At 61.3% G+C, this 8746-nt stretch overlaps 2 protein-coding genes across 8 annotated transcripts in view; one reads left to right on the top strand and one right to left on the bottom strand.

Moving 5' to 3' along the window:
• The first annotated feature begins 123 nt into the window (after nt 1–123).
• Nucleotides 124–2900, top strand: NKIRAS2 (NFKB inhibitor interacting Ras like 2). Of its 3 annotated transcripts, XM_040617161.1 has the most exons (4): nt 124–292; nt 660–786; nt 1034–1275; nt 1667–2900. In XM_040617161.1, the coding sequence occupies exons 2-4, from the start codon at nt 693–695 to the stop codon at nt 1904–1906; spliced, it is 576 nt and encodes a 191-aa protein (XP_040473095.1). In that variant the 5' UTR covers nt 124–292; nt 660–692; the 3' UTR covers nt 1907–2900. The 3 variants fall into 3 exon arrangements, with proteins under 3 accessions (XP_040473095.1, XP_040473097.1, XP_040473096.1); XM_040617163.1 differs by lacking the exon at nt 124–292 and having other exon boundaries at nt 299–766; XM_040617162.1 differs by lacking the exon at nt 124–292 and having other exon boundaries at nt 299–786.
• A 46-nt stretch (nt 2901–2946) lies between these two features.
• The window catches only part of ZNF385C (zinc finger protein 385C), an 80691-nt gene continuing 74891 nt past the window's right edge, over nt 2947–8746 (bottom strand). For 4 of the 5 annotated variants that reach the window (XM_040617133.1, XM_040617134.1, XM_040617136.1 and 1 more), the window contains 3 exons: nt 7167–7354; nt 6865–6978; nt 2947–6169 (listed from right to left, as the gene is read on the bottom strand). In XM_040617133.1, the coding sequence (XP_040473067.1) occupies nt 5945–6169; nt 6865–6978; nt 7167–7354 (527 nt within the window). In that variant the 3' untranslated portion in view covers nt 2947–5944. The remainder of the gene's footprint in view (nt 6170–6864; nt 6979–7166; nt 7355–8746) is intronic. The other variant, XM_040617132.1, reaches the window with a different exon arrangement.

The following is an 8746-nucleotide window of genomic DNA, read 5'->3' as shown; positions in this document are numbered from 1 at the left end:
CGCCGGAAGGGGCGGGGCTGCCGCGGACAGCGACGGCGGCGCGCGGGCCGGCAAGAGCGGCGCTCGGGCGGGGCGGGGCGGCTGTGGGGTCCGCCCGCCATCGGGAGGCGGGGGCCGGGGGGTGGGCCCGGACGGCCGGAGGGGGCACCGGGCGCCGGGGCCGTGCCCGATCGCTCAGCGCTGGCCCCGCAGGCTGGGGATCCCGGCAGGCCTCAGTCCGCCGGCCCGCAGAGGGCGCTGTGAGTCCGCCGGGCCTCGCCGCGCCCCTTCCGCCGCCGGCACCACCGCGCAGGTGAGGCCCCGCCGGTCCCCGGGCCCGGCCCGGCCGCAGCGCTTCCCCGGGCGGTCCCGCAGGCTGCCCTCCGGGCCGCTTCGCCCCTCAGGCCTGCACTGGCTGTGGGCACAGCTGCATCCCCTCCGGCACCTGCGGGCTGGGTCCGATCTCCCCTCGGGCCCGTGTTTCCCCCCCGGCTGGGTCCAGCCTCCTTTCGGGCCCGTGTCCCCCCCACAGCTGGGTCCGATCTCCCCTCGGGCCCGTGTCCCCCCCCGGGCTGGGTCCGGCCTCCGCTCGGGCCCGTGTCCCCGGCCAGGGCCGTGGGTGCGAGCAGCGCTGGCAGCCCCCCGGCCCCCCAGCCCCCCCTGAGTGCCCTGTCCTGCAGGCGGATCCCTCCGGCAGCCCAGGGTGAGGCAGCATGGGGAAGAGCTGCAAGGTGGTCGTGTGCGGCCAGGCCTCTGTTGGGAAAACCTCGATCCTGGAGCAGCTCCTGTACGGGAACCATGTGGTTGGTGAGTGGGGGGGGGGGGGACGGGACCGCCTGGCTGCTCCGCTGGGTGCTGAGCAGCCCCCTGCTGCGGGGGGGCAGGGCCTGGCCCCCTTGGGCAGGGCTGTGCCTGGAGACCCCCCAAACACGCAGTGGGGAAGGAGGAAAGCTTCGCTGTCCTGCCCTGTGTCTGGCAGGACAGGTCTCTGGGTTGTGCTGCGGCCAGCCCCTGGGTCAGGGTCCCCATGTCCCCCCTGCCCCCTCTCTGGCAGGCTCCGAGATGATTGAGACGCAGGAGGACATTTACGTGGGCTCCATTGAGACAGACCGGGGGGTGCGTGAGCAGGTGCGCTTCTACGACACGCGGGGCCTGCGGGATGGCCTGGAGCTTCCCAAGCACTGCTTCTCCTGCACGGATGGCTACGTGCTGGTCTATAGCACCGACAGCAAGGAGTCCTTCAAGCGAGTGGAGCTCCTCAAGAAGGAGATTGACAAGTCCAAAGACAAGAAAGAGGTGAGAATCCCAGGGAAAAGGGGCTGCAAAGTGGGATCTGCTCCCCTTGTTCAAGCTCGCACCCAGAGGTTCCCCTTTTCTCTAGCTTGTCACAAGTCGATGACAGGGTTCCCTGTTTCCCTGTTCAGTTAGACTCTCAACTGTAACTGGTTGCTGTCCTGGGATGCCTTCTGAGTGTCTTAAGTGCTCAGCAGGCCCTCCCGCTTTTGGGCTGGTTTGAGACACACAGACCCGAACAGAAGGGGAAGCTGCCAGAAGGGAGCCTTAGCGCGGAGAGGGAATTAGCTGCAGGACTGGGCTGGCACCCAGGGCCTTGAGGCAGAGCCAGACAGCACTGCTCAGCTCTGCATTTTGGTACCTTCAGGGATTCTTCTTGCCCTTTTTTGAACAGGTCACCATCGTGGTTTTGGGCAACAAGTGTGACCTGCAGGAGCAGCGCCGGGTGGACCATGACGCAGCCCAGCACTGGGCCAAGGGCGAGAAGGTGAAGCTGTGGGAGGTGTCTGTGGCTGACCGGCATACGCTGATCGAGCCATTCATCTACCTGGCCAGTAAAATGACACAGCCACAAAGCAAGTCTGCTTTTCCCCTGAGTCGCAAGAACAAGGGCAGCGGATCCATGGATGGCTGAGCCTTGTTTTCCCTTCCACTGCCACCTCCCCTCCCTCACCTCCCTACTTCCCTTGCACATACCTCCTGCCAAGCCTGTTGGGTGTCACGGAGCCTGCAGGAAGCATGGTGGCACGAGGAATGGGCGTCCCAGGGCTGGGGCTGCTCTTTGAGGACGAGAGAGGTGAGCCATCTCCCTGCACTGGGACAGGGACTGCTCTTTTCACTGCCCAGGCCCTGCAGATGCTGGAGGTGCTACAGGAAAGCCAGGATTCCCCACGGGAGGTCCCTCCGCTCTCCAGGCACAGGCTAGCAGGCCGGCAGGCCTGCTGGAGAGGAGGCACAGTGGGGCTGGCCAGCAGGTGGGGATCAGCTCCATGGCCAAGCACAGCCGGGCCAGAGGAAACAATTCCCTCACTCTTGAGCTGCTCAGTTTTACGTTTACTGATACCATGTCAGAAGAGCCCATTTGCTGGCCCTGCCTCCAGCTCAGCCGCGGTCAGAGCAGCTCTCCCTTGTCCTACCCCAGCTGGCTCTGCGGTGCTGCAGCAGAGTTCCTGGCAGATTGCCCCTTACCTGCAGTGCCTACTGCTCCTTTACGTGCAGGAGTATTCAGTTGTCCTGCCCTAGTAAATATATAGTGCAGGGCAAGGTGCTGTTTTTGAGGGCAGGGTGCCCATCCACCACACTGCAGCCCTCCTCTTCCTCAGTGCAGACTCAGTCATGACCTTGGAGAAGCCGGCACTGTGCTTAGCCTGCACGCCCCGATGCTTAGGGCTCTGGCAGCTCTCGCTGCCCATCTGTCACGGTGCTGACTCTCCTCTCAGAACCGCCACAAGACAAGGGAAAGGTGTCCCCGCACTGCCCAGCAACATGTGTTCCCGTCAGCTAGTCTGGATCTAGGGGGAGAAAGAAAAAAAAAAAAAAAAAAAAGACAAGAAAGCCCTGGCTTGTTTATACTTGTTCCTTTTATTTACTGAGTAACACAATAAAGCGATGAGATTCGGTTATCAAAATATTTTCCTTTTTTTTTTTTTTTTTCCCCAACAGTTATAGTACATCAAAAAAATATACAATGAACATTATAGGAGGGGTACTGGCCAAGTCCCTAGAGTCTGTTTATTCCATTTTTTGTGGGATTTTTTTTTTGTGTTTGGTTTGTTGTTTGGTTGTTGGTTGTTTTTTTTTTTTTTTAATCAAACTGTTCACATCACTCCAAGGTTATTTACAGAGGGGCACACGTTATTGAGCGCTATGGACTATGCCCTACTACCTAGTACAGCATACGCTAAGTCAAAGGCAGTAAATGCTTTGGATAGCACAGGAGCGGGGAGGGTTTCTGGAGGCGGGGGATGCGATAGAGGGAGTGTGTTCTTATGCAGCTCGTTGCAGTATTATTGTTATTAGAAGGAATGGCTTTCAAGGGGTTAAAGTGCCAAGTATAGGAGTGTATTAGGACTCCACTGGTGGAGGGGTGACTGGAGCAGCCGCTGCTGGCTCCAGCACAGGCTTTTTAGAACAAAACGCAGGGGAACGACCCACCAGTGTCGAGCGGCTCCTGCAGGCTGGAGCACAGCCGCGGCTGGCTGTTCCCGGCTCCTGAGGCTGGTGGGCACGTTGCAGGAGGGGACATGCTGCCCTTCTCTGCTGGCAGCCAGGGCTGGAAGTGACCGGTGAGGTGGCCTGGGGAAGAGCACAGTGAGATGAGCAGGGGGAGGGCTGGAGCTGAGCTGACCACGGGCTGCTTGGCACTGCGGCGCTGTTTGGAGCTGCGTCCCTTCTGCTGCCCGTGGGTCCCAGCCAGCAGAGGCTCCTGTCCTGTGGGTCGCAGGGTCCAGGCTGCGTGTCCCCTGGGCTGCGGGACCATTTCCCTGTCCCCATCAAAGCCATTGCTGCTGGGAGCCTGCCTTCCCTCAGCTGGCGCTCCAAGTCGTATCTCCCACCGCCACCGCAAGACCTTTCGGTTGTGTCTACCTCCAGCCTTCCATACAAGCTTGGATCTTCTCCTGGTGGCCCCTCTCCACGCTCCTCCTTCCCTGGGGTGGACAGGAGATGCCCTGAGCAGATGCATCCGTACCCAGGGGCTCCCCCACACTCCTGTCCTCTGCGGCAGGAGCGCAGCAGTGGCACCACGGGTCCGTGCCACCCATGGCATGAGAAACAGGCCCTCCAGACGCAGGCGTATGGCTCTGTGCCGCCCCGCTCCCTCTGTGCAGGTTTCCTGCCCTCGCACGAGGCTCCAGCTCCTTCCCACCAGCTCTGGGAAGCAGAAGCATTTCGGCCGTGTGAGTTACCCGTTGGCCGGTTCCCATTCACCTCCCGCTGCCAGGACCCCGTCCTGAGCATCGGTGGAGCGTGCTGGGCAAAATACTCGTGAAATCCAGGTGTTTCGTAGGGCCAAGGTGTCGGATACGTGTGCTTGTGCGTGTGGATTCCCAGGTCCACAAACCGACCAGCCGCTTCCCAAGGGCTGGGAGAGAACGTGGCCCACAGCAGAGGTCTCCCGAGTGGGCCAGAGGACGGGAAGGGAATTGTCTGCACAGAGCCAAGCGTTGCGTTGTTTTTCTTCTGCTCGGACCACTACTCCTGGCTGTCCAGACAGCGTGAGCACCAAAGTAAAACGCAGACAGCAAACGCGGTGGGCGAGCTGCTCCCCCTGGATTGCATAGATCGGGGTGGGTTGTCACTCCAGCGTAAGGTCCATTTGGGTCGCAACTTTCCTGCATATTTCTATTTACAGCAGCGCGCTGGGAACCCGGAGCGCCACGGTTACAGTTTTCAGACCAGGTCAGCGCTGGGCTTTCTGAGCACAGTGAAAAGCAGAGCTACGGCTTCGGGGTCCCTGCGAGCCCAGCTTTCTGCAGGCTACGACGGGAGCACCACAGGGAGAGTGCCAGGCGTAGGCTACGGGTGCCGCCTGCTCCTTTGTACCTGATTGTCCGGGCTGCTGGGGACACCTTTGTTTTGGGGAATCATCAGTAACTCCCTGGAAGCTCCTAACAGGGACGGGGTTGCAGGGCTGGACATGGCAGCTGGCCGGCAGGCGAGCAGCAGCGTTGCCTTTCGCTGGAGAACCGAAAGTGCTTTAGGGACATTCACTCAGCCTCACACAGCATCTCCTGGGAGGTAGGGGCAGGGCTGTCCCCCACGGGTGGGACAGAGGCAAACAGCTGGCACCGAGCACAGGGACATCTCCTCGGGGAGCCTGCACCGGGCGGCCCGGCTCTCCCATCCTCGCTGGATGGGCTGGATGGGCTGGATGCATGCCCAAGTTGTGTGCTTCTGGGGGCCAGGGCAGGGGCACTGTGCTTTCGGAGGGAGGAGGCACCGGCCCTGGGCTTCGGCTATTGCTCTCGGAGTGAAGGTACGGTCAGTGTGGCCGGTGCCTGCCGCCGCAGGGGCTCTTTGGCTGGTGGGACGTAGGGGGTTGTGGGGCGTAGGGGGCTGGTGGGCAGCATGGAAGCCCCCAGCCAGCACAGGCAAGTGTGGGGCTGGCGAGGACACAGCCAGCCCGGTTTGAGAGGGGAACTGCCACCTTTCTGCTTGTGCTGGGGTCATTTCACCCAGTAAGAGCTGGGCTGAGGCTCCCATCGCAGTTCCCTTCCCACTGGGCTAGCAGGGACCAGTCTGCCAGAAGGATGCTCCTTCCCCCAGGGACCAACCAGCTCCTCTTCTTCCAGTCTGGCAACTGGGAGGGGGATGAACAAGAAGCCGGCGGGCCAGGGACAGGCAGCCCCTGGCTGCAAGATGGTCCTGGTGACTCGGGCACCATCCTCTCCTGCGTGCCGCCCGGCTATGCGATGGGCTCCTCTGCTGAGCACGGCGCTGGCACGGGCAGGGGGAGCGGCAGGGATGCACGACGGGGCTGGCTGGGCTTTGCCAGGGTATCTCGCTCCAGCAGGAGCCCACTCAAAGCGAAGGAGAAGCCGGGGTTGAGGTCTATGACTATGGTTTCCCACCAGCCAGAAGAACAGCTGACCCGGCAGTGCCGCCCTGCACCGTGCAGCCACCGCGGCACAGCCCGGTCCGCGGCACATGGACCCTCGGCGGGCGAGCGGCTCTAGTAGGGTGCGAAGACGATGGGGCCCGGCGTGGTGCGGACGTGGGCTGGTGGCGTTCGGAAAAGGGCTGGTCCGAGGATCGGGGCTTGGAAGAGTGTGGTGGCAGTGGCTGGTCTCAGGGCAAGGGGGCCAGGCATGGCGCAGACGGCGGCTGCGGTGAGCGGGCTTGGCAAGAAGCGGGTTGCCAGGGTTTTGGTGAGATGCTTCTGCAAAGCCAGCTTGGACTGCGGGGAGGGAGGAAGAGACACCGTGAGGCACCCAGCTGGAGGAGAGCCCCCAGCCCCAGCTCCCCCGGCCAGGCAGGCAGTCCCGCAGCAGCCCCTGCCCATGTTTGCTTTCAGCTGAGCTCTCCACGCGTCTCCGCAGTAAATGCAGCCCCTGGCCCCAACCCAACACGCACTCCATCCCATCCCACGCCGGGTCAGGGCACGCAGGGATGCCCCCGTCGTCACCTCAGCCCCATCCCGCCAGCCCACAGACCTGCCCCCTACCCTGGCTTTTGCAATGCCTGGGCTGTTTTCTGCATCAGTGCTTTCCTCTGGTGCCCTGGGATGACTTTTGCTGCCAAACTCTCGGCTAAGCTGTGCGGCTCTGCGAGCAAACACTTAGGCTTGATTTAACTGAGCCGTGCCAGCCCCAAGCACCCAACCACCACAGCTCTCCCCTTCAGAAACCACAAAAACAGGTGGAAGAATCCCAGGCGCTGCTGCCAGAGGACTCCCGAGTTATTCCCATGCTTCCCTTCCCGGGAATAAAGGCTGGAAACTCCTGTCACCACTATAGCCCGCCCTCCCTGTATCACGGGGACCAAGGCTTTAAGAAAAGCAGCCCTTTTGTTTCTTGTTGCAAGAGATGGCTAACGTGGCAAACGACGTTTCGGAGAGCAAACCGGGTGGGTAACGAGCAGGGAGACAGATACCTTGAGAATACTCACTGCGAGGGCAGCGTTCTTCTGCAGCTTGTTGTAGGGGCTGTACTTGGGCTTGGGCGGCTTCCCCGCCAGCCTGTCTTTGTGCCTCCGGCTGCTCATGTGCTGCGAGAGGAAAACAGCCGGGTCACCCAGAGCCGCGACAGCGAGGGCAGACCCACAGCACCACGCCACTGGGGTCCACGGGGGATGCCCAGCAGCTTCTTGCAGGGAACAGCCAGGTTACCCCACCCCTCCCCACCCCAAGCCCCCCCAGAGGGCTCTGCAGGCATGCACCGGCCTGGCATCGTCACCTGTTTGAGCTGGGTCTCCGAGTTCACGTAGATCTCGCACACTTGGCAGTGAAACGCCTTGTTCTGGATGTTGATGCTGCCCTTGTTGCCGATCCGCTTGGATTTGTGCCCTGCCCGGGACAGGAGCTTGCCTCGGCCTCGCCGCATCTGGGTGCTGTGACCTTCCAGCATCGACTTGTGCTTGGCGCCTGGGTGGCAGAGGGGATGCTCAGCGAACGCTGACGTTGCAAACAAACCCAGCACCGCAGCAGCAAGAAGGATGCCCTCCAAGCAACCCGCCTGACAGCACCGCGCATCCCCCCCCAACCCCCGTGCCCGGCAGCACTGGCAGGCAGAGGGGACAGGGACCTGCCTGGGAATCCGGACTCTTCCCAGGGATGCAGCAGCCCATTCCCAAACCCTGCCAAGCTCTCGTGGCCAGCTGCACTTCGCAGGCAGACCAGCAATGCTCAGCTTCTCGGAGACATCCCCCCCCCCCCTCCCCTGCTCTTCATGTGCCAGACCTTTGGAGAAACTGCTATTTTAAGCATGTGCTGGAGCCTGTCGCCTGTCCCCGGGCGTTAGCAGAGTCTGCAGAGCCGGGCACACATCGCCTGCCATGCTGCAGCATCTCAGCTGTGCCCAAGGTCAGAGAGGATCCGGCCGCAGAGCCAGGAATAGCTCAGCAGGGTTACAGGAGGAGGGGAAGGAGGAACCCGAAATCCTCACACACCTGGGGACAGGGCGCTCTGTCTTGCCCCTGCCAGCGCCAGCACGGCGGGGCGGGGGTGAGCAAGTAATTGAAACCCCCGCTAATTCATTCTATTTTTTAAGGCGTTAAGCAAGGAGCCCGAGTCCATGTGACAGCCATGGAGGAGCACAAGCCTGCAAACATGTTGTTTGTTTGTTTGTTTGTTTGTTCTTTTTCCTCAAATCAGCTCCTAAACTTGTAACCGGAGCTGACAAAAGCAAAAGGACACGTTTGCAGCTAAGCCGCAGCGGTGTCCCGAGCCAACCCTGCGCACGGCTGCTGCTGCCGCCCCGGCAGGCAGCTGGGGCTGGGGGAACTGGTTCCCAGTTCTTGCTGAACTGGGGGAGGGAAGGCCCTTCCCTTTAAAATTGGGGTGCCCGTCCTTGTTTAGCATCCTCCCGAGAAAGGGGTGAGCCAGGAGCTGGCGCTGCAGACCCCACCGAGGGTCCCCTGCACCACGGCTGTCACCCCTGGGGGGAGCCCAGCCATCCCCAGGCTTCAGAGGACCACCACCACCCCCAGACTCCTGCCTGCCCCGCGTCTTCTTCCGCTTGCTGCTGGGCTCCAAAGCTCGTGAGATTCCCAAGGGGCTTCTCAAAACAACCACGAGCCCGAACCGCGGAGCTGCTTTCGGAAGGATTATCCTGGGTCTGAAAGAGGCACTGGCACTCGGGTCACTACCAGCTTAAAAACACACTGCAATGGAATATAAAGTAGCCTCCAATCACTTGATTAAATGCATCTGAAAATTGTCTTTAATTAAGCGACATGAACAATAGGAGAGCATTTGACCTTGCTAAAATTCACTCCATAAGTCGCAGCACAGGTACACCGCCACCACTTATCTTTG

This window comes from Falco naumanni, chromosome 18, assembly GCF_017639655.2.
Source record: "Falco naumanni isolate bFalNau1 chromosome 18, bFalNau1.pat, whole genome shotgun sequence".
NCBI lineage: Eukaryota > Metazoa > Chordata > Aves > Falconiformes > Falconidae > Falco > Falco naumanni.
Note: the sequence above shows the minus strand (reverse complement) of the source record. Positions and strands in the feature narration are given on the sequence as shown.

Coding starts and splice junctions, on each gene's coding strand:
- NKIRAS2 (XM_040617161.1), top strand. CDS start 693: ATGGGGAAGAGCTGCAAGGTGGTCGTGTGCGGCCAGGCCTCTGTTGGG. Junction 787..1,033: donor GTACGGGAACCATGTGGTTG/GTGAGTGGGGGG, acceptor CCTCTCTGGCAG/GCTCCGAGATGATTGAGACG. Junction 1,276..1,666: donor AGTCCAAAGACAAGAAAGAG/GTGAGAATCCCA, acceptor TTTTTTGAACAG/GTCACCATCGTGGTTTTGGG.